The 26,133-nt window shown below is 38.1% G+C and overlaps 1 protein-coding gene across 4 annotated transcripts in view; it reads right to left on the bottom strand.

Annotated features, from left to right (window-relative positions):
• nphp4 (nephronophthisis 4) overlaps positions 1-26,133 on the bottom strand; it is a 203,524-nt gene that overhangs the window by 137,493 nt on the left and 39,898 nt on the right. For all 4 annotated transcript variants that reach the window (XR_006928342.1, XM_046871942.1, XM_046871945.1 and 1 more), the window contains 2 exons: positions 22,323-22,478; positions 16,017-16,153 (listed from right to left, as the gene is read on the bottom strand). Coding sequence is in view for 3 of the 4 variants with exons in the window: in XM_046871942.1 (XP_046727898.1) it covers positions 16,017-16,153; positions 22,323-22,478 (293 nt within the window). In the remaining variant the exon portion in view is untranslated. The remainder of the gene's footprint in view (positions 1-16,016; positions 16,154-22,322; positions 22,479-26,133) is intronic.

The following is a 26,133-nucleotide window of genomic DNA, read 5'->3' as shown; positions in this document are numbered from 1 at the left end:
TTGTTAGAGCAAGAAATTTCAGATACACAACCCTGTATGTCACCCAAATGAGGATGGGTTCCACTTTTGAGTCTGGTTCCGATCAAAGTTCCTTCCTTATGTCATCTAAGGGAGTTTTTCCTTGCCACAGTCACCGTGGCTGCTCATCAGGGATAAATACACATCGTTCACCATAACTCTTAAATTCTGTAAAGCTGCTTTGAGACAATGTCTGTTGTGTTCAGAAGTATTCAAAGTATAGTAGGACAAAAGAACATGCTTCAAATAGACTTAGAGTTTAATACACTAGAGAATTAATGAAATATGAATTAATTATATTACTATATGAATGAATCGACAATCTTGTATAAAATTGAACATTTGAAAGATGCAATGCAGAAAGTAGGACTAAAGCTCTTGCACATATCCATTAATCAATATCCAGCCATGTTTAGTAAACATATTTGTGAAAGAATATATGACACCACCACAGCATGCTTTTACTGTCAGACACCTGCTGCTAAGATGTATTAACTGCTAAGCTCGGTGGCAGAAGCAGTCGGAAGTTGTTTATCACAGTGGTGGGTTTACGCGAGGCTGCATCAAAGATGAACAGCATTTCTCCACCATTTTTTAACCCTCTTTCTGCTTTCTACCCAGACCACCCACACTCTCGCTTCTCCAATTAGTATATCAGGTGTGCTGAGGGTTTCAATGCAGGGCTACAGAGAAAGGCAGCGAACACACCCTACTCGACATGGTGATTCATACAGCAGAAGCAGCAGTCAGCAAGAAGAGTGCCAAAACTTCTCCTCAAGTAGACATAATTCAATTTTGTTTTTTATTTCAGCCCCAGTAAACCAGAATGATACTTTTGACTCACAATCCAATATGAAACCATGGCTGAGGCATATAGAAAACAAACAATTGCTGAAAATGTGTTTAAAAGTGTTGAAAAAGAAATGAGATCTATTCTTTATGGCATTTATTAAATCATATGATTTGATAAAATTATACTTTTGATTGAACAATCTCTTTGAATCAGAGTTTTAGCCTTTTGAAAACTGATAAATGTAGGTTAGAACCAGAACATAATCAAGAATCAAAATTGGTGACTCATGTCCGAAATGGTATTGTGTAAGGAACATTAGAAATGGGTTGCAAAGTCACTTTTCTGAGCCGCACATTCACATTATATAAAAAAAAAAATCATATTAAAAACAAGCATTTGAATTTAAATTAATGACATGTCCGTGCTAATATGTTTTCGTTTTATTTATCTCGGATATATTTTTCTCTCTGTTCTGGCCTTCCATTCACACTGAGATGCCGTTTTTGGTCAACGAAAGCGTAACTTTTTGAAAAAGCTTTCTTGGACTGTGAAAACGACGGAGTGAACGCAGAGTGTTTGGCGAAAACGCCGTTTTTAAATTAGTGATTAGTTTAGATGAAGCTAGCGCATGTAGGATGTTTTGGAGACAAGGTGAGGGAGGCTCGATTGAGATGGTTTGGACATGTGCAGAGGAGAGACATGAGTTATATTGGTAGGAGAATGCTGAGGATGGAGCCAGCAGGAAGGAGGAAAAGATGAAGGCCAAAGGGGAGGTTTATGGATGTGGTGAGAGAAGACATGCAGGTAGTTGGGGAGAAAGAGGCAGATGTACAGGACAGGGGGGTATGGAGAAGGATTATCCGCTGTGTCGACCCCTAATGGGAGAAGCCGAAAGAAGAAGTGGTGTAGATGAAGCCTTAAAAGGAAAAAAATAAATAAAACAGGTACAAACTGTTACATTCACCAAAAGTTAGACACAACACAATGTGTTGACAATAAATTAGCATATAGTATGTATTTTGCAGGTGACGCTGGCTACGTAAAGGCATGTGTTCCTCACGCAAATTTGTTCAACCAGGAACCTTCTCTCAGGGGGAAAAACCTCTGTTTTAATGTTCAACATAGTACATTCGAAGGATTTCCCCAGAAAGAAGGATGGGAAGGAAGATTCAACAATTTCTAAGGAGGAACAGTACAAGAAGTAACAAAGTCTGATTAACTAAAATGGTGCAAGTTTAATGCCTATAAGTTTGTTCCATATAATTATTTATCCCTAATAAGCAAGCCAGTAGTGATTGTGGCAAGAAAAATCTTCCTGAGATGGTATGCGGAAGAAATTTTGAGAGGAACCAGACTCAAAAGGGAACCCATCCACAGCAGCCATTCATTGCAGTTCCATTGTTGAGATGTGTAGTAAAAGGTGTGTAAATGTAGAACTATTCATGCAACCTGTGGTCCTGAGCCATTTCTGTTCTGTGCTGGTCTGTTGCAGGCTAAGAGTCTAATGACTTTCAATCAGGCATGCTTTTTAAAATACTAAGCCATATACTATTCAAATTGAATAGTAGAAAGTAACCTGAGCACAGGATCAAACCATCTACCATGAAGAGGCCCTCTGAACCACTGTAACACCTCAGAACTATCACATTTCTCCTTTAAAATTGGAATTCTTTGCTTAATATTTTAATATAGCACTTTGGTTTGGCATCAGGCAAGCAGTTTTTGATAGCTTACACTCTGATCTCTGGGACATTAAGGTATTCGAAGAGCAGCATCAAGTAATTAAATCAGGAAGTGTTGTGACTGGCTTGAGCAAATGCCTGCCACGAATGCCAGCAGTTTAAAAGAGCAGCGGAGACTCAATTGCATTAATACACTCATTAGAATTCATGATGCTGTTGTACTTGGCTTTCCTCACGACTGAGGCAGCCCTTTTTCGAGAGTTTGTGGGATTTCTCAATAAATCATGAGAAAATAAATTAGGAACAGGACACACGCTTCAGTGGAGAGCCTTACCGTTGTTTTGCCTTCCCCAGCCTAGAAGTATGTTTTAATGTTTTGGGTTTATGAGGAATGTTTTAATTAAAGAATGAACAACTTTTTAAATGTTGCCTGCAGCAATTGACAGGAGAGGTAGTTATAGTTACAGAAGAGATCCTGACATGCACATAACAGCTTACATTTCTGATTATTTGCAGGATGCTATGCATGGCTTCCTCTATTTATCACAGGCAATTTCCTCCCCACAGGAGGGCTTCACTCAGAGGTCTCCAGACACCAGGGATCAAGTGGGATGAGACAGACATCCTGAACCCCAACTCTTCCTTCAATCCAGAGAATCATTATGACTGGGTGTGGCATCAGTTTCAAAAGTCACAAACCCCAGGTGACAAGAAACTTTTACTTGAACTTTTAGAATACCAACCGAATTTAGGTCCATTATAAATGTAAATAAGGCATTTTTGAATAAAACTTGGCAAACAGACATTCATATAGCATCTAGTTGCGACTAGAGGTGTTTATCCAGACTGGGATCCCACGCGACGTAATTAAATGTCATGTGGATGCTTTTAATTTCAAGCCGGTGAGCAGTCAAACACGAAGGCCGCAGAACAAACGAAAGACCGCTCTCGTTAAGCTGAGTGTGAACGATGAATTTAAAGCGATGCATTTGCTTCTTCGTTCATCTTTAGTAATTTTCCAGTCAGAGTTGGTTTACATAAGTCTGGGGGCTCCCAAGCAGTGCAGCAAAAAAGGTTCCCCACATTGACCAGAAGGTATACAGGGAGTGCAGAATTATTAGGCAAGTTGTATTTTTGAGGATTAATTTTATTTGAGGATTTAATTTGAACAACAACCATGTTCTCAATGAACACAAAAAACTCATTAATATCAAAGCTGAATATTTTTGGAAGTAGTTTTTAGTTTTAGCTATTTTAGGGGGATATCTGTGTGTGCAGGTGACTATTACTGTGCATAATTATTAGGCAACTTAACAAAAAACAAATTCATACCCATTTCAATTATTTATTTTTACCAGTGAAACCAATATAACATCTCAACATTCACAAATATACATTTCTGACATTCAAAACCAAACAAAACAAATCAGTGACCAATATAGCCACCTTTCTTTGCAAGGACACTCAAAAGCCTGCCATCCATGGATTCTGTCAGTGTTTTGATCTGTTCACCATCAACATTGCAGCAGCAACCACAGCCTCCCAGACACTGTTCAGAGAGGTGTACTGTTTTCCTCCTTGTAAATCGCACATTTGATGATGGACCACAGGTTCTCAATGGGGTTCAGATCAGGTGAACAAGGAGGCCATATCATTAGATTTTCTTCTTTTATACCCTTTCTTGCCAGCCACGCTGTGGAGTACTTGGACGTGTGTGATGGAGCATTGTCCTGCATGAAAATCATGTTTTTCTTGAAGGATGCAGACTTCTTCCTGTACCACTGCTTGAAGAAGGTGTCTTCCAGAAACTGGCAGTAGGACTGGGAGTTCAGCTTGACTCCATCCTCAACCCGAAAAGGCCCCACAAGCTCATCTTTGATGATACCAGCCCAAACCAGTACTCCACCTCCACCTTGCTGGCGCCTGAGTCGGACTGGAGCTCTCTGCCCTTTACCAATCCAGCCACGGGCCCATCCATCTGGCCCATCAAGACTCACTCTCATTTCATCAGTCCATAAAACCTTAGAAAATCAGTCTTGAGATATTTCTTGGCCCAGTCTTGACGCTTTCAGCTTGTGTGTCTTGTTCAGTGGTGGTCGACTTTCTGCCTTTCTTACCTTGGCCATGTCTCTGAGTATTGCACACCTTGTGCTTTTGGGCACCCAGTGATGTTGCAGCTCTGAAATATGGCCAAACTGGTGGCAAGTGGCATCTTGGCAGCTGCACGCTTGACTTTTCTCAGTTCACGGGCAGTTATTTTGCGCCTTGGTTTTTCCACACGCTTCTTGCGACCCTGTCGACTATTTTGAATGAAACGCTTGATTGTTCGATGATCACGCTTCAGAAGCTTGGCTATTTTAAGACTGCTGCATCCCTCTGCAATATATCTCACTATTTTTGACTTTTCTGAGCCTGTCAAGTCCTTCTTTTGACCCATTTTGCCAAAGGAAAGGAAGTTGCCTAATAATTATGCACACCTGATATAGGGTGTTGATGTCATTAGACCACACCCCTTCTCATTACAGAGATGCACATCACCTAATATGCTTAATTGGTAGTAGGCTTTCCAGCCTATACAGCTTGGAGTAAGACAACATGCATAACGAGGATGATGTGGTCAAAATACTCATTTGCCTAATAATTCTGCACTCCCTGTATGTTTGGTTTTGGGTATGAGGGACACCATTCTGTCTCTTCTCCATCAATTACAGCCACACGAACCAATCATGAGAATTGTGAGAGTGGGTTATATTGGTCCCCGATTAATTAGCTTCACTCACCTTGCCATCAGGGTTGTTAACTATCATGTGATCAGTGGGTGGGAGAACTAAAAAAGCAACAGAGTGCCGGAAAAGTTATGTTTATATTATTTATATATTATAAATCACAGAAAGTCCCTGAGTTACAATAGAGATGCATTTCGATGACCCCATTGTAACCTGAAAATATCATAAGTCTGGACATGGTCCAGTAATCCTCAATTGGATACCCACCCAAAAACAAACACCACAGAGATTCTAATTCTTTAACAGCTCAGTTCTTCTCTTTGTACTTGTACTTGCTTTTTTTATATATATATTGAGCCAAGCCTAGTGTTTCCTCTTTGTAAGGTTCCTGAACCAGTACTGTTGCTTGACTTTGATTCTACCTTGCGATTTGGATTGGTTTGCTCTTTTCTCATTAACAATGAGCTTCCTGCATTTGACAAATTAATACAGCACTGTGTTACACTCTGTATCTTCACTTATACCATTTTTTCCGTTATATTTCCATGTAACATTTTTTTTGTAGACTCAGCTGTGCATTTTGCAGCCAAATTGTTAGTAAATCTAAACACTGGCATAACGAGCAAAACAAGCATCTTCATATTCTAATTCTTTCATATTGTTCGCACATAAGGTAATTACAGGGGAAAAAAAACAGGGGGTTGAGACCTCGAGAACGATTTAAAATGAGGAAAAAACATAGAAAGTTTAATGTCAGTAGCATAACCCAGAACATCTGTTCCATCTTTTTTTTTATTCCTGTTCTTTTCCTCTCAGCTGCTGTTTTCTTTCATCCGTCCTCTCCTTCTCTCTCTGTGCTGCCACGAATTGTGTTTCCTGCCCCCAAAATATGAATATTTTACAGTTAAGAAGCTTAAGGGGAACAATGAAATGGCCTGCAGTTAAATTATACCCTATTTTCATAGCCACAGAGTGGAGAGAGAGTGGGAGTTTGAGAGCAATACAGAAAGAGAGGGAGAGGGCGGCAAAGAGCGAGCATGGTAAGAAAAAAAAAAACGACAAAAAAAAATTATTGAAAGGAATCGAATTTAACAATATTAAAGAACGGAGAAGAGGAAAAAAAGTAGTCTTGACTCCGAATGTGATGACGCTCGTCCTCCCTCTGCAGTTTCATCGTCTCTGCTGTGAAATGTCTCAGCTCGAAAAGGGTCACACGTCATTTAGCTCAGCTGCTGTAGCAAAAGGTCGTCTGACTAGACAGCCACCAGCCCACTGCTTGAGCCACAGCGCAGACATTACATAAAGATACAAATCAGACAACACACACAACCGGAGACACAGAAAATTTTCCAGGAATAAGCTCATGTTAGCGAATAAGTGGAATGGCGTGCGGTCATGGAGAGGGCATTAATATACTTCAGACACCACACTAACAATCTCTCTGGAAAAAAATGCTCCTAACATGTCCTTTTTCTTATTAAAAGAGAGGTACCATTAATGGCACATATCTACAAATCTGTAGTATAAATCCATCATCTAAAAAAGTGCACGAGTTCTTCAAACTTTGAAGGCAATGTTAAACGTTTTTGTAATTAATTTTGTAATAATTGTACAAAGGGAAGTGGTAGCACATGGGATAAGATGTTGAACTTTTGTTCAGAAGGTCATGGTTTAAAACCCAATCCACCAAGCTGCAAAGCACTTGACCCTCAATTGCTCAGCTGTATTACAGAGAAAACTGTAAGTTGGGTTTCTGCCAAATGCCATCAATTCAAAGCAACAATGTTTTTATTTATTTATTTATTTTTTTATATTTCTGATGAGATAAAATCTTTTAAGATAAAACTAGCAAAGTAGGAAAGTTTGTTTCCTGCTCGCTCATTCTATTTTACACATAATAGTTTGCGTGGCGGTGCTTAGTTGTGCTCTGGAGTTTATTGTTTTCTTGTATTGATTTGACTAAGAATAAGCATAAAAGATCTGTAAAAATGTATGCAAGCTGTGTTTTCTCTGACAATGTCCAGTCCGATTTACTGTCATTTCAGCCATATACAGTACAGTACACTGAAAAACAAAACGACGTTCTTCCAGATAGAAGGCGCTGCATGAAACCACATAAATGAACACAATAGAATGTGTGCATGAGTGCAACAATATTTAATGCAAAAACCATGAAAGACCGTAAACACAGTAACCTATAGAATAGATGCTTACAATATAAACTTTAGTTGTTCAGGCTGCCAAGGAGACAGTACTGTAAAGGCAGAACATTTTTAGTAGTTTTTCATCAGAATTAGTTTGTAATTGATGATGATAGGTAGCTATTGATTAGTTATTGAATAGAAAAGGATTTCATGGCTTTTCTAACATTTGCAGTCATACCAGGGACTCGAAAGTTTCTGGGAAGAAACCTACAACAATGTAATCCAGTGAACACATAAAACAGTTTTTCAACCTAAGAGTGTAGTGTCTCTTTAAAGATTTACTATTAAAACAAATTCTAACTACAGGTTGTACTCAAATTCCGTTATGTGTCTAAAATACATTTTATAGGTATACTAAATTCACATTTAGTATAATATTTAGTATTTAGTATAATACATTAGCAAAATACATACACCACCTGAACTACTGTATATTGATGTGCTTTTTGAATATCCCATTCCACATTTCCACTAGATTTCGAAGTGTGATTGTGAAGATTTGTGTTCATTCAGCAACAAGGGTGTTAGCAAATTTAGGTACTGATGTAGGGTGAGGAGACCTGGGGTGCAATCAGTGTTCCAATTCATCCCAAAGGTGTTCAGTTAGGTTGTGGTCACAGTTTTATAACAGACCACTTCAAATCTTCCACTCCAGTCCATGTAAACCATATGTAACATGTTGAAAAAGGTTTGGGTCTCCTAGTTTAAGTGAAGGAAAAATCTCATGCTACCGCAGTTTGGGGAAAAACCACATACTGTGTGGCTGGAAAACTAAAAAGAAGTAGCATTGAGGATACCACAAAACAAGGTATCATACGTTTTAGACTTTTGCGTAAGTTTTTTTTTTTTTAATCAAATTTCTTTTATTTTATTTAATATAAAAATAAGGCTTGCCTTCATCCAAAACAACTTTGATGTCAAGAATTGATCAGATTTTGTCTTTTCTCAGCAAATATACTGTAGTCTATGTGTTTTTTTTTTTTACAAGACCTTGAAGTGCATGAGAGAAAATACTCAGTGCCCCTGCTTTAACCCCAAATTGCTTTGAAGCTCTAAATTCTCCACCGCTGTGAATGAAGTAATGGATGAATGAAGATGAATGAGGAAGACAAATGGCACTGCAGAATGAATGTATTGCTAAAAATCAATTCCCTATCACCAAGCTGAACCGATTTTCACCCGCTACGCCAAAACGCACGCCTCCAAAAATACAGAAATTAAATTAAAGAACTGAATGAAATCTCTTATTTTAGGCTAAATAGAGTGAGATACTGTCATCTTTGCTCTTAATCCGAAAGTGATGACTTCGTTACGACTCGTGAGTATAATTGCTCGCTCATAAGCACTCGGGTCACAAACCTGAAAACGTCCCATAACCCTGAATTCTAATTTACGAGGACATAGTGAACTACAGCTATTATGTTAGAACACTAACGGGCCATGTCACGGACCATGAGTCAGCGTCATCTGATCGATAGGAAATTACATTACTGCCGGATTCGGCTTCAGATAGACAGTATTGATAGTCCAGAGAAGGCAGAAGATGAAGAAAGGTTTGGGACACTTCCATAAATTTCGAAGCCAAAGAGTTCCTTTGCCAGTAGATCTACGATTATAATAATAATAATAAAAAAACATGTTTAATAGGCCAGCTTGAAACACTTAGGAAGAAGGTAGCATGATAATTAATTAAATAAAACATAAATCAGTGTTTAAGAGCACTAACCTCATTGCAGTTTAAATCGATATGATGACCCTAAAATGCAATGGCCCTGACGAAATTTAAAACTAAGTGTTAAAAGATGTAGTATAAGAAATAGATGCTGATGATATTATGGATGCAAACCATAATATTAAGTCTTGATAACATGATGGACATGATGTATCTATTATAATAGTATGATAAAATAATAAGAATAGAATAGCTATATCTATAAGATAAGATAAGGTATGTCTTGTCTCGTCTCGTCTACTTGTTAGGATTCGTTTTTACTATATTGGTGATCTGTGTTTTTTGCACTGTAAAACCATTGCCTGAAGTGTTTCAGTGCAAGAAATTGGCTAGGGGTTGAGCAGAATTTTGGTCGAATCAACAAAGGATCTCAGGCCAAGTTTAAACAATCTATTAGCATCTATTTAAATACTGGCAGAAATTTTGGATTAATATTCACACCTTGTACAGTATTTGTTGCCTGAATGGTGATCGGATCTCCTGTATCCTGTATTATGTATCCACAAAAACATTCTAACCCCCATCCTGAAGTACCAGATATCCTGCACATTTTAGAGTTTGATATAAAAGCATATAAAAACTCAAAAATGCCTAAAGAGCAGGGTTTGCTTTTTAAAACAATGCACTGGTTTTCTGGCATGTCTTCCATTATTTCTTGGAACATAAATCTGCCCACATATTGTACCTGCTCCTGCTTGCACTGTACAAAACTCTTTAAAAGTGGAACACGTACATGCCTTTATATGATTTCATTGTTTTCTGAGTTCTGCTTTTTTCTATCGGTTCCTCAAACGTCTTCCTCAAGAGGTCCAATTCCCTCCAGCCGATCTAAACCCTAACTGAGTGTGGGTTTAACACTGAGCCAATAGATGTACTCAAATGTGTATTTTTTAATAGGGGTAGTGTGTTTACACTGAAATTCATAGAGATGTAGTGCACAATTAGAAGTGTAGTCCATTGTACATTGTTCAAAACATGTCATTGTAAGGACAATTGCCTCTTTGCTAGCTTCAGTCCCTTGAGATGCTGTTGCTTTTTATGGGAAATGTAAGTATATCTATGGCTGTTGGATAAAGCAGCATAGAGAGTTTACACCACTGCCGGTGTTGGTAGTCGTAGCGAGTTAGAATTCAGTTTATTTTTGGTTTGTGGTGGTCGAATATAGTCCATGTAAAGACCTATTTAGTCCCATGTTCATTCATGTAGCATCTTGGTCCTGGATGAAATAAATTGTACGTTTCACTGTGTATTGTAACAGCTGTATATAATGATAATAAACTCACTTGACTTGTGTAAAAACTAGGGCTGCAACTAATCATTTTGATAATCGGTCAATCAACTAATCATTATTTTGATAATCGGTCAATCAATTGACCGATTATCAAAATAATGATTAGTTGCAGCCCTATATATATAAATTAAAGATCGGTAAACTCAATTTCTTTGTGCTTTGTTCTTTGTGCCTTTGTGCTTTTTTTGGGTTTTGCATTTTTTAAAGTACACTATTATTCATAAATAATAGTGTACTTTAAAAAAATGCAAAACCCAAAAAAAGCACAAAGAAATTGAGTTTACCTATCTTTAATTTATATATATATATATATATATATATATATATATATATATATATATATATATATATATATATAGTGCTTGAGGCAGCCACCTGGAGGCTAGCTCCATGCTACATCCAGCCTTTCCTGAAGTTCAAGGCGATCTACCCAGTGGCAGTTCGCCTCAAGCCCCGCTGTGTCCGCCGCTGGCACTTGACTTTTGGTATGGATTATCATGCCTTTCCAAACGTTCCCACTTTAGACGGCAAATTCCAGCCAAATTCCAGCCACATTCACGCTTCTGTCTACACACCTTACATTCATTTTGGTTTTTTAAACCGCAGTCAAATCGGCTTTAAACTTTTTTATCAGCTTTTTCTGGCGGTATCTGTGAGATTTTCGAGAATTTTTACCAAACTCAAAAAAAAATGTATTTGCATAATTGTTTTCAACTGCAACTTTCCATGAGGCATCTCAATTGTTTTCATGAATCTCCTGCAACATGCCCACTAACTGCACACTATTTATCCTGCTGCAGATGCAAATGTCTGGTGGAAAAATTACAATTTGGCAAAAAGACAGTTTGAACGAGCAAACAGTGAGTCAGGTATTTTCGAGCACATGCTACTTCTGTCCAAGAAACTATTAATTGGCGACCCAATTTAATTAGGTGAAAGTCTTCAAAGTGTTTCCTCCAGCCTCCGGCAGACAGAGATGTGGCTCTTTTTTTTTTATAATGAGGACAAGCATGAATGGGAGACTAGAGAAAAAAAAATTGTTAAAATAAAAAAAAAGAAAGAGAAAGAAACAGTTGCAAAGAATTTAGAGCTACACATTTTAGATGCAATAAAGAAATTAACTGGTGACTCTAATGTCTTCTCAGAGGTCAAAAACCATTCGTTTTGATGTGTGTGTGTGTGTGTGTGTGTGTGTGTGTGTGTGTGTGTGTGTGTGTGTGTGTGTGTGTGTGTGTGTGCGTGTGTGCAACTTGTGAGAAGTTGCTTGGCTAGATGAAGAGACAATGCATCAGGAGTCACCCCGTTGAAAAGGTCACCCTCCCACATGAGGGCCAATTAGAGACTCCCGTCAACCACAATCACAGCTGAATTACCACCTCCAAAAGGTGGCGGCGCAGAGGTCGCGTCAGGCAAGAAGCGAAAGACAAGCGCCACAAAAGATTGATAATCAATCTCTCATTCTCGCTCTCTTTCACTCACTCGCTTTGTCTGCTTGTGTAGTTCTCATTAGGATTTTACGGAGACCGGAGGCACCTGTACGGCTCCTAGTGTCATTCCCAGATCTCAAATGCTCTCAGAGGCTCATGTAGCTACTTGATGGGCTCGATTTATTGAACCATTAGACAAAACCAAGTGCACGTATCTAAATCGGAAGATTTTCACAAGACGAGCTGCAGGAAAAGCAGATTACAGATCTGCATTCTGATTGGTCAAAAGGGGTGAATCAATGATGTTTCTATAGTAACAACTAAAACTAATCTTATACAAAAATACAATATTTAAGTTATTTTATTAAGCAATGTTTCATTTTAGTCCACAGATTCTGCACCCACCTGTTTCTCCCAGCATTTTCTGTTTTATTTGGAAAACATCTTCATTTTATATTAAATTGGGGGGCTGGGGGGATTTCTTGAAAATTCTATAAAATTGTGTAGATAGTTGTAGCTGTAATCTGGTAAAAGAAAAATACAATCTGACAAATTTTGCATTAGAATTCATTCTAAATAAATAATAATTTATTGCACATTGCTGTGGCACTACAGGGATAATTCAAGTCAGCACTTACGGTACTATGAAGTTGCTCTTCTTTAAATTAGCTATACAGTATTAACTTTTCTTAGTAGGTGGTGCAACTTCTATTGCACTTTTGGACACCATATTCAGAGATGGCCCAAACATAATCCACTGTCCTCACTCCTGTCAGAGACACAGCACCAAGATGCTACATGCTTGTATAAAGTTAAACTTTTCTCACATTCTTTGCACCACTGGACCTGCCCATATCTATTCACTTAAAAGTCCTCAACCCTCGTTGCATTACAAATACTACATATAATCTTAAACAATATAAAAAACAACTCATTTGATCACCAAACCCTACGGCGATGTCAAATGTTTTTTTTTCTGCTTTTTGTTTCCAATCACTTTCTAAATAATGAATGCTCATAAGCATGACATATGCAACCGTGATTGAGACAAAAGTTAATGGAATATTGATTGCTCGGAGATTAGAAAAGTCCAAACTACAACAGACAAATTAATTTTCCCGACTTGCTCTTGATATCCATTTCCCCGTCCGGAGTTAATTACTTGCTTAGAAAGAGAAAAAGACAAAAAGACAAATCACAGAACTCCAAAGTACAAACCATCAATAACACGCTGGAACGTTCTGTGGACCATGACGTCCTCCTGAGGAATTGTGTAAAACACACTCTGATTCAAAATTGCTTAAAAAAAAAAAAAAAAGACTGTCATGTTGATTTTGCTTCCTGCCACTGCTTGCAGCAGGTAGTTTCCCTATCATGCATTATCAATCTGCTGTGAGGGGAGGTTCGCCTGCTAATAGGTTTTGTCCTGGTCTGATGATCATGACACAGACGTGGAGTCTGGAGTGTGGACACGGGGGAAACGGGTAGAAGTAAAAGTGGTGTGGACGCATACACATACACACACACACAAAACAGCTGGTGAAGCTCACTTTAGCACTGCTAAACACTGATCTACATGAGGTTTTACACACTGGGATTATTTGCATGCTTGTGTTGGGGGGGGGTGTCTGATTAGCAAGTTTAATAATTTTTTTTACACATACACACACCTAGATACCAGCGAGTTTATGATCAGCTGATATCCAATATGGACATCCTGTTAGACACTAAACCAACTTTCTTGACACATTTTATTTAAATGTATACAAATTTATACAGAAAAGAATACATTGATGGGTGACCTTATCATCGTAAATCTGCTCGAATCTTAACAGTGCCACAGACACCCATGGTCGTCAGTTCAGGAAAGCAAAACCGGCTGTGCTTTCTGGGTGGGAGGAGTGCTGCTCTTTTCACTGCCAAGTGACACTAAGCGATTGTTTGCCTCTGTGAGCTCATGTATGCGTAAGAGGGCGGATAGCGCTTTCCTCAGAGTGTGTGATGGAGCATGAGCAGCAGTTCAAAAAGATGTGGGGGCTAGCTTCATGTGTCTTAAAGAAAGCGCATGTTAGATTTCACCCTCTGTGGTTGGAAGCTTCTGTACTTGTATTAGTATTATTACTACTACTGCAAGCACTAGTATTTATACTACATCTATTACCACTACAACTACAACTACTATTACTACAAGTGCTACTATTAATGTTACTGTAACTTTTTTCGTGTCACTCCGTCTCGCTCCGTCTCCATAGCAATGGAAGCAATAGGATCATGGGTAATGCTGACAGAAATGTCAAAGGTAATCTTCTTTCCCCATTTTTATAAGAAAATTAAACTGTAATAAATGTGTGTCTCCAATTAACGCAGTTAAAATAAAAAACCATTATTTATACTACTACTACTACTACTACAAATACCTTTATTAATGTTACTACATCTATTACTACTCCTATTACTACAAGCGCTACTATTAATACTACTACAGTATGTGAGGTTTTACATATCGGGCGGTGAAACAGAGGGAAAGATGTCAGAATTAAGTTTGGATCGGATTCAATGCATGACTGGGCTTTCTGTACTCATTTTTTTTTAATTCCATGTTCTATACTCCGAGATATGAGAATTGCATACAAATCCTTTATGTAAAATAATGTTATGAACAGAGTGCATTCATCTAAACAAAGCTGACATGGCATCTCCGTGCATGTGTGTTTTACACATCCAGACACATTCACAAGTTCTCAAGCAAACACACACACACACACACACACACACACACACATGCGCGCACACAAACACGTCAAAGAAGGAGCTAGAGGTTTATCATGACTGAAATATTGATTCTCACTTTCATCCATCCGTCCTCTTTCCCGCCCTCTCCCTCGCTCCGTCTCGAATGAGTAAATAAGTGCGAGCGTGTAAATGCATCAGCGCTCCTTGAGCCTCCTCTCACCTCTCACCAAACGACAAAACGAACAAACGTGGCTCTGTAATTACTCTTTATGAGAACTTTGCGAGGATGGGGGCCTGGTGCAGAGTGAGTAATGGCTATGCTGCATTGTATTCAATATAAGACACGCAGACTGTTTCCCACGTGGGTGTGATAATGACAGCAATAACACTGAGTGAGAAAGCAGTGAACAATGAGACAGCAACACACACACACACACACACACACACACACACACACACACACACACACACACACACGCACACGAGGCAATGATGGCATGGCTGCTTTAGCCCACGTTAACTCATTACATCTGCCCAGGGAATTTCTGAGTGGATGGTGAATATGAGAAAAGAGTTCAAAACCGGTGTGAAATATGAGTAAGGCCTGCTCACGCTCACGAAACCTCATAAATTCTAAAAAAAATATTTATTGTTACTAATAGAGTCATAAACTGGCCATAAACAGGCGCAATATCAAGATAATCGTTAAAATATAGCAATTAAGGCCTAATATCTCTTAATTGCTCTCTTTTAACGATGATCAAATGTGTATTGCGACTGAAAAAGTAACACATTTCTTATAAGTTAAAGAACTAAATGTAAGGCATTGGTGGATGATGTTCCAGTGTCAGAAAATATCCACCTTCCATGGCTTCCATGGCTAGTCCGAGTTTATATAGCACAGTGCGATGCACTGTGTATTCTGACACCTTTCTATCAGAACCAGCATGAAATTCTTTAGCAATCTGCCACTGTTAGCTGTTAAGTAATTCCCTGGGTTATCTGTTTTTTTTTTTTTTTTTCCAGACTGCCACACATAATAACAACCTCCTTGTAACAAAATATGAATTAAACGGTCACACAAATTAGGCAAATGGTGTGGCAAACCTATTTTTCCAATATCAGGTGAAAATCTGGTTTCACCAATTAACATCACTGATGACTGAGTACTGAGATGAGGACAGAGACGATTCTGTTTCTCCATATGATTATTGATAAAAAACAAACATTTCTATTTGAACGTATTATGTTTGCATGCTCAACAAAAGCTGCATTGGCTAATTCAAGTACATTTATATACTTGTTTATGTATACAGTATTTATGCGTATTTATGTACTTAAGATAATGCAAAGGCGTACATGAAAAACCAGCCTTTGAATGCACAAGGTTACAGCTGACAGATGTGTTACCGTGTTGTTGCGTTCGTTGTTTAGCTTCTCCAGCAAGTCCGTCTCGAAGGCCTGTATGGAGGGAACAAGGGACACACACACCCTTTCCAGCACACACGAGAACGACGGCAACGATCGAGGTCTCTGAAGAGCGTCTCCTGGAAATACATGAAGAAAAAAAAAATCATTTCAATAAAATTGGAACAGGTGAAGCTTTCAGAGCAGGTCTCAGAAAATCTAAAGGCCATTTCAGATACGAAGCATTCAGTCTTTTTACAATCGACCCCTGGTGCATTTCTCGTTTCAGCGTGCTACGCTGTGCGGATGTGAAACACGGCCGTTGCGCTCGGGGATCGAGACTGTCTGAACAAAGTGTTCTTTTCAATATTACTCGAAAGTCATTAACAAAATAAACCATACTATTGGGGGGGTGGGTTAGATTTTGTAGCCCATGAAAGCCAAAGAACATAACTTGCAGAAATTGAATATGTGCTGGATATTTTGATTAAATTTTGACTCTGGCTATTTTGACTCTGGCAATCATCTGGATTGCAGACATGAAAGCGTCATACATTTGTAGTTTTGCGTTCTCTATACAATTGTGCCGCTTCTATTTTGGCTGGGGAAAAAAAATGTCTTGAACAGTAAATGATCTAGTTCGGAGATCAAGTATGTGCCAGTGGAGAGAGTTTCACAGGAAATTGAAATAAATTCCTAGTTGTTGTATGATGATCAAAGGTTAACCTGACTGAGCAATCGCTTTTATGACTGAGTATTCAAGTAAAATCCACTTTTTAAATAACTGCACGTTAAGACTCCGTGATGCATTATGTCTTCTTGGTCATCTATTCAGCTAAGCAGAGAAGTCCTGGAAGTCCTAGATCTATAATGTCTGTCTGGCCAGCTAATCATTTAAAACATGATCATTTCCTCTACTTCCAGGCTTCTCATCAAGTCCAGTCTGCCCATCTAACCCGTATAGACAGTTAAAATTGAGACAGCTGTTCTTCTTATATCCTATTTAAACAAGTGATTTGATTAGTGGAGCAGATATGCTATTACCCGGCCCCCGAGAATACAGGGGCTCTCAGCGTTTGGCAGTTCAATCAGACATGAAAATGGACGGCGAGTCGGACGGTGTTGTTCGGTATGAGGTAAGAAAGGTCGTGCTAGTGTTTGAGAGAAGACTTCTTATTAAAATTCATTTGATCAAGACCGGGCCATCGAGGAAATGTAAAAATGGGAAGAGAATTCGGAGTCCCTAAGAAATGAGCATCATTACTCCATAATGGTCTATAAAGCAGCGATCTAATAGCTGGCTTGTGAATTGTCTATGTAGTGTGGTTTCTTTTTTTTTATTCTCACAGACAGAACAAAGATGACATAAAACCTTTCCCAAAATACACTATATGCTCAGAAATATTGGAACACTTGGCCATATGTGATTCTTTACCAAACTTTTACTATAAAGTTGAAGAAAAACAATTGTATAGGATGTCTTTGTATGCAGCTGCATTAAATTATTTGCTTGGTCTGGAAAACCCAAAATTATTCCAGAATGCTAGTGTACCTGTGCACTAAACCATCTCCATGAAGATTTGCTTTACATGGGTAGGAATGGAAGATCTTGAGTGGCCTGCTATAAAACTCTGATCTCAACCCTATTGAACAACATGGGATGAATTGGAACAATAAATTAATACAAATCTCCACAAGGTCACTTTTAAATCCAGGGAAACATCTTTCCAGAAGAGAGGAGGTCTTTACAACAGCAAACGGGGACTAAATGTGGAGTGGGGGTGTTCAAAAACCCCATTTGAATCAACTAAACTTTTGTCCGTACAGTGAAGGTGGGTAGGAAGATCTTGAGTGGCCTGCTATAGAACTCTGTGCTCAACACTTTTTTGGGGTGAACTGGAAAGCTGACTGCACCCCAGGCCTCCTCACCCTACATCAGTACCTGATTTTACTAACATCCTTCTGGCTGAATGTGCAAAAATCTCCACAAGTACACTCCAAAATCTAGTGGAACATCTACCTGAAAAGTGGAATTTATTGCAACAGGAAATGGGGAATAAATGTGGAATAGGAAGTTTAAATAGCACATATGAATCTTATGGTCATGTGTCCACAAACTTTTGTTTAAATAGTGTTGGTGAGGTTCTTTTCAAATCTAGAGGGATCAATTAGTGATCTTTTAAAGCCGAATGAAAGAGTGAGTGTACAAGAATGGTAAATTAACATGCATTTTGATTTGTGAGGGTCTGTTTCGAATTCATAAACCATCTGAGCTCTGTTTCCAAACTAATCTTCAAACTTGGTTGTTGTCTTAATGGCTAGCGTTATTTCCCTGCTGTTCTCAGCACGCACACACACACACGCACACACACACACACACACACACACACACACACACACACACACACACACACACACACACACAAATATTCAGCAGCAATGCCAAAAACTCCAGCCAAAGTGTTCACTTTATATCAACTCATTGTTGCTGTTCATTTCAAATTCTCTCTGAAAGGCCAGATAGAGGCTTGCCCTGAAGGCAGCTAGCTGCAATCAGCCAAACACAAGCGGTTGTAAATGTTTAAGGAGGCACTGCTGAAAGCTTATGTTCAGTTTAAAAAACAACCAGCATCTTAGGCAGTGCATTTTCTATCATATAATATGGATAATACTTTAATATACATTTTTTATAGTCTACTACAACTTAAACAACTAGACGTTTAGTTAGATCATGAGTCAGTCCATATACATTGTATTAAACAAAAGTTTGTGGACAACTAACCATACGATTTGTCTGCTTTTTAAACATCCTATTCCACATTCAGTCTCAATTTGCTGTTAAAGTAAATTCCACCTCTCTGAGAAGATGTTTCACTAGATTTTGGAGTGTACCTTGTTTCACTAGATTTTGGAGTGTCAGAGTTCTATAGCAGGGCACTTAAGATCTTCCACTCCAACCCATGCAAACCATATCTTCATGGAGCTGGGTTTGTGCATGGGGCTTGGGAAATTTTTATGCCATCGCATCCGAATACATCTTTTACAATTGTGTGCCTGAAAATGTTTGTGGTTTGGGGAAGAACCACATTTTGCTGGAAAGGTCAGGTTCCCTAATCTGTTAATTTTTGTTTATACATTTGTTTTCACTTACGCCACTCAAAAAAAAACAAAGTACATGACCACAATATTCTTTGTTGATGTTTGTTAAATACAATTACCACGATGCTCAGAGCAGGATAAGGACAGAGGTTTTGTCAAGCCTGAAGCTCTCTGTTAAGAATGTGATATAAAATGATTTAACAACACAACTTTTCTCAGCAGGACAAATCTACTTACTCAAATTTCCAATACTAATTACAGTTAAAATCCCATTTGCCAAAATCCGAGATGGCAGAAAAAATTGGATTAGGTGGAAATTCACAGTATAAGGTGTACTGAACTCAGCTTGACCCGTGGAATCCAGTGGTGCTTGCTTATTAGATTTTTTACACATAGTTCAAAAAGCTTAAATTAGTCCCACTGCGAGAACATTGGCAACACCTGGACCGAATTTAGTTGGAAGAATCCATAGACCCTTAAACTCTTCCAAGGACACAAGAAGAAGAAAAAAAAAGAAGGATAAAGAAAACAAAGGAAAAAGAAGTATAATAACACTAAAGTGCCTATACACACGCAAGTATACAGTACTTGCAAATAATAAAGAAATACTATATTATTGTATTATTACAATAGCACTGAATAAATAAATGAAGTTTTTTTTTATATCTTGTGTCCACTTGCTTTTAAACAGCATTATATTTTGTGCACATCAAGAGATATACTGTATTTGCCATGCTTATGTCATGTTCACCAGATCCTTACATATTCTGCTTCTATCATTCTAGATGCATGAACTCTGTGTCTGCGAGATGAGCACTGAATTTCGACATAAATGAAGTGTTAAAATGCATTTCCACACTGCATATATATGTGTGTGTGTGTGTGTGTGTGTGTGTGTGTGTGTGTGTGTGTGTGTGTGTGTTTATGGATTGGTACTGTGTGGGGGTCTGTTTGTGGGTGTGTGTGTGTGGAAGAGTATACTGATATGGCATATTTGTGTGAGTCAGAGCCAGTGATGCTTCACTTTTCAAGGATCAGTCTGTCTATCTCAGTTACAGCCAGAACTTAAGAGCTTTGGTCTTCACACACACACACACACACACACACACACACACACACACACACACACGCGTGCGTGCGTGCGTGCGTGTGTGCGTCCAGCAAAGCACACTACATGAAGAAGTGTAGCCAAAAACAAAATGAGGTTGAAGAGGAAGATCGAGGTCCATGACTGGCAGAGAGAGAGAGAGAGAGAGAGAGAGAGAGAGAGAGGGAAAGAAGTAAGCACAAACACACAGGTTCAAATAGCTGTTGTTTTTCTATTTAGCAGAGTACTAAGAAGATTACTTCATTCGATTACACAGAAATTGGACTTAATTTACTATTATTGAGGTGTCTGAAGGATCAGTCAGATTTCTTACTGATGATGAGACTGCACACAAACTTTGCTAATGAGCTCTAATTGCTAATCTTATTCTAAATCAAATGAGAAAAAAATAAATAAACAGGGACACCTCTGTACGTTATATATTGACTGGCGTGTCCATCAAATTTCACAAAGACGGGTTTATTAAAAGAGGCATTCTAACAACACCATACAAACAAAATGTGGGGAAATTGAGCAGTGACTAGTTGAAACATTAAAGATCACAGCTGGTTGGGAACTCCAAGTCCTTACAGCCATTCTGACTTCCAAATATGGCAGATGTGAACATCAACTCCCAAACCACACACATATACAACAATAAAGATTCCCATTCACAATCTCTCTGCAAAGTAACAGTATTTATGACCTGCTTTATTGACTTACCATTGACTTGATAGCTCAATTCCAACTTGTTTTTTGCCACTATTTGTGTTCCTCAGATCCTGATTGCATATCACACAACTTCTGCCTGGTTTTGAACACGTTTTTGCCTATCGTTTTGGATTTGAATGCCTGGATTTGTTTTTACTGCACTTTGTATACGCTCATGTGAGTTTCATGACAGCTTTTGATTAAAAGGTTATGAGTTCAAATCCCAGAACCACCAAGCAGCTACTACTGGGCAGTTGCTTTGTTTAATAAATTAGATAAATAAAGAATCTGTATCAATAAATATACCCTAACACTGGTTCAACAAGCCATGGAGTAAAAATACTATTACTCTATATACTATGTAGGGAAGGTAATATACAGATTATAATGATACCGATTTACGCTTGTCATTTATACATTTGAACTGTTTCGCGAGTACTTTGTTTAGCTTAACCGAATTCAAGACGATAAATTATTACTAAAAAAGTCTTGAACATAAACAAATTTTGCTAATATATTTTTAAGGCAGTTCCAGATTAGATTTATAGATATTTACTTATTTCAAGCTGTCTTTCTAAGTGGAAACAAATTAATCTGGAAAAAGAATTGGAAAACGCATCTAGAAACAGGCTTTGTGATATAATAATTGGGTAAAAAGAAATATTAGCTAACTTTTCCTTTATGCATGATACCGTGCTGGCTTTCCAAACAAAGATTTTATGTATTGCCTCAGGGGTTTCATCACTGATATTTAGGATGATGTGATTTTTCTTCGTAGCAAAGCAGGAGTTATGAGGTGAAGCAATAAGGCAGGAGTGGATCTGTAGGAAGTACAAGCGTTTTAAAAGGTAAGTAGTGAAAGGCAGACTGAGGGGAACAGAGAGAGACTCAGAGATAGAAAAAAAAGGGAGAGGAATGATAGAGTGTGTGGAGAAAGTGTATTCCTTTTGAGACTCGAGTCTAGAGTGTTGTGCGGATTAGCCTAGCATCACTATTACCTCCTTTTTATTTATTCATTTATTTTTTACTTTACATATTTTTCTCTGCTCTGTCAAACCCACCAAAATCCATTACACACTCCTATAAACTTAGGTTTTATTCAGTGGTAAGAATTCCTATGATCGAGATTCAGCCTAAATCAATCCCAAACCCCATAGCAAGAAGACACACAAGAGATATACAAGGTGTCTGATCATAGCCGAGGCTTGACATTGGACCCAGGAAAGTTCTTTCCTGCCAAGATATCCTGAGCTGTTCCCATGACAACAGGGATCTAATTTCATTTTTACTTTCCCCTGATGGTTCTAAGAAATATCATCCTTTAAGCTACTTTTGGGGACTACTTAAAAAAAAACTTAAAATCATTTGCTGTCTTGGATTAGGAGAGATTTGAGATCCGTGCGTAATCTTACCTGAGCTGTCAGTTGGAGGAAGGACCCCGGGGATGAGCTCGTGGCCAGAGACCATGATATTGGGTGGCAGGAGGTGCATGATGGAATTGAGGGAAGGGTGTGGTTGGAGAGAATAGAGCAGCTGAGTTCCCTCTATCGCTGACAACACAGTGTTCACTGTAAAAAAAAAAAAAAGTAGATCACACACAGAGAGGATTAATCCAAAAGTTTTGAAACTGTGTTATATTTACAATAATTTAGCATGAAATACGTGTTTCTTTTCAAGGCATTGTATAATTGCACAAATTGCCCATGCTGAACCGCTCAACACCAGCACAGACACGCTCCATGGCCTTGAAAATAGATTCGCTCTCCCTCTTTTCTCGACATGTTTTTTCATCTTATACAATAGCAAAAACTCGCCGCTAAGCCAATACAAAATGCTTTTATTGAACCTAACCTTTCACTGAATGCAGCATACCAGGAGTCAGCTGTGTCAACTAATCACAAAATCACAACTGGGAATCCGCACTATTAAAAGTGTAATGCTACAGAACAGTCCAATGTTCGGTACAAAATTCAATGCGATTCTCAAACAGTGGAGGGTCGATATTTTATATTTACAAGATTATTAGGAATAAAGTGTCAGAACTGTAAACTTCTTGAATTGTGTGTCTTTTTTGGCCATTTCCCTGCATTGTATATATTAATTAATGCCAGTTTTCCTGCATTATGCACATTGCACCTGATTTGCATTTGGAAATGCCCACAAAACTAACATAAAAGCAAAGCCCAGACAGCAGAAATGACAAGAAAATAAAAAAGGAAACCCCATAAGGACTAGTAAAAGTTGTTTGACTCAATTATGGCAAAAATAAATATCAAAGAAATCGCAGCAAAACCTCTCAAAAAGGGCAAAACAACACAACCCCTAACAAAAGAAAGGCATGCGTGATAAGATGTTATGGAGCATGCAACACATCGCCTCATGAAACATCACCAGATCTGTCAATTATCAATCACTTGGTGCTGGAATTGTGCTGACGAAGGTTTTTTTTTTTACTTGAATGACTACTTGTATTTCTCTTAATGCATATAGGTTAATGTAGTGTAACATGTAAAAATTAATGGCACATTACTTATCCTTACACTTCCAACACATCCAATTTCAAGAACTGACTGCTCAGTTGCTGCTAAGTATATATCCCACCCGTTGGCAGGTACTTTACCACTGTAGCAAGATAATCAATGTTATTCAATTCCCCTGCCAGTGGTTGTATTTGATTTGAAACTGATCTGGATAGATAGATGTACTTTATTGCTCCACAACAGGAAATCTGTTTCAAAATATCCAACATTTTGAATACATATTTTAAAAATAAATCACATTTTAAACCATTGTGTACATTCAAGTGTTAATATGGATGTCACTACAAACACACAAAAAGATGGTATTATTATTATTATTTACAAATGATGTCATCCATCCATCCATCCATCCATCCATACTAATAAGTAAAGCTTTAGATGTGCTTTAATAAATTTTTGCATTTACTTGAATTAGAAAACCGGAACCTGTTCCAGCATGGCAATGCCCCTGTGCACAAAATACACTTCATGAAGATGTTGATGATTTACATAGTTTGGGAGGAAGATCTTGAGTGGCCTGCTATAGAGCTCTGATCTCAACTCTTTGAACACCTTTGGGATGAATTATAACACTGAGTGTACCCCAGGCCTCCTCACCTCACCTACTGTATATCAGTACCTGACTTTTAACATGAACATTCACAAGCACACCCAAATAATCTAGTGGAACATCTTCTCAGAAGAGTGGAGGGAATTATAAGAGCAAATTGGGATTAACTGTGGAATACGATGCTCAAAAATCACATACATATGACCAGGTGTCCGTAAACTTTTGGCAATATAACGTTCCATGACCCCCCACGAGTAACAAAAAAATCGTGAGGTTTTGACTCTCCTTTTGATGGTACCTTTTTCAAGGGGAATTGTACATGTACTGTACTGTAAACTCAACAATAATTGTGAATTACTTGTCATAAATGTTTAATTTACTACTTTAAATGAATAATACAATAATAAAATATTTTTATTTATTTTTTTTTTTGTAATGTATTAGTACAAACATCAAATGTACTTTCGAGGCAATCACGGCTTCTCGCGGACTATCAGATTTTTCGCACTATCGAGGTTGCGAGTGTGAAGGTTGCGAGTATCGAGGTTCCACTGTATATGAAATGAAACTGATCCATGTTGATGTACAAAAAAAAGATTGAGACCTCTCAAAGTTTTAGGCAGTTCAGCGCCACCCTTCACATATTTCAATTACTCGATATTTTTTTATTTTTTAAAGCTACACTTCATCGACTCCTCCATGTCCACGATGTCATTATGCCTCTAAACGCTGCTGTAACCTGTAATTTGCCGTATAGTTTTTGTCCAATTTATCTAGTAGCAAACCATATGCGTTTATTCAATGGAATATGATGAGAATGTGAAACAAAACGCATCAATGTGGAAAACATCCAATTTCAAGAACGAGCAGCTTCAAAGCAGCAGATTCTCATTCATCAGCTGAGCTTACATTTTCAGAGATCAGACCCAGGATTGTACATTGTGCTAATTTCTATGCGGTTATAAAAAGTAGGGATAAATATTAAAACTGTGTATGGGTGCAAGAAATATACATGAATCTTAAAGTCCAGCATTTCAAACCAAATTTCTAGTAACTCTACATTAACATATAGTGAGGAGGATTTGAGAGACATACAACTGGTTTTATAAAGTAGTCACTGATTCAGGGACTAATATATGCTTGGTGTAGGGTGCGAAGTTAATGGCAGAAGCGTGCAGCACATTTTAATAAGAAGGCGGCTCCATAAGTAGACAGGAAGAAGATGTGAACACTTCACAAGGAAAAAGGTATATACAGGATTTCATGATAGCCACAACACACACGCATGCTATACACAAACACACGCATGCTATACAAGCATGTATAATTGATGTGAAGTTTGTGTATAGTGTGCATACAGAAAATTGTTATAAAAATTAAAAAGATATCCTATGTTCCTTCTACAGCCACTCTCCCTCCACTTGCTTCCTCAAGCTGCCTGTATTTCATTTAAAACACTAATGGTGACCTATAAATAAAAACGGACCGGCAACCCTCTACCTCACAGAACTCCTCTGGCCATGCACTCAACCATGCTCCTTCTGATCCTCCACCACTGCTCTCCAGGAACAAGAAAGAGATGCTTCAATACTCTTCTTTGTTCTGGAACCAAGGTGGTGGAACAAACCAAAATTTTTACCTAGTAAATAGAGCTAATGTATGATCCGATCAATAATTTTCACAAAGTGTGCTTCTCTAGGGTCTGATCATCTGATCATAATTTAAGGGAGTTTTTAAAACTGGAAACTTGCCATGGAAATTAACGGGAATATATGGGAATTAACAGGAAATAACAAAAATAAAATTGGAATTTACAAATGCAATTTCAGTTGAATGCTACCCTGCACATTTATCAATCGCATGCACACAGCACACCATACCCCCTACAGGCACTGTGCATTCCTTCATAAAATAACAGTCAATTTCTTAAATCCTGCACACAACACAATGTCAAAACAATGTCCATTTTGGTGAGAATTCACATAATTTACATTAACATAAAAAAAAATGTATGCTTAAAACTTTCTTGTGCTGTTTGTAAGCTACTGTAAAGCGCAACAAAATTATACTAACAATTAAATCAAAGTCAAAAATATCAGTTTTTAAAAATCTGTATTAGTTTGCATGCATGTA

This window comes from Silurus meridionalis, chromosome 17 (genome assembly GCF_014805685.1).
Source record: "Silurus meridionalis isolate SWU-2019-XX chromosome 17, ASM1480568v1, whole genome shotgun sequence".
Lineage (NCBI taxonomy): Eukaryota > Metazoa > Chordata > Actinopteri > Siluriformes > Siluridae > Silurus > Silurus meridionalis.
Note: the sequence above shows the minus strand (reverse complement) of the source record. Positions and strands in the feature narration are given on the sequence as shown.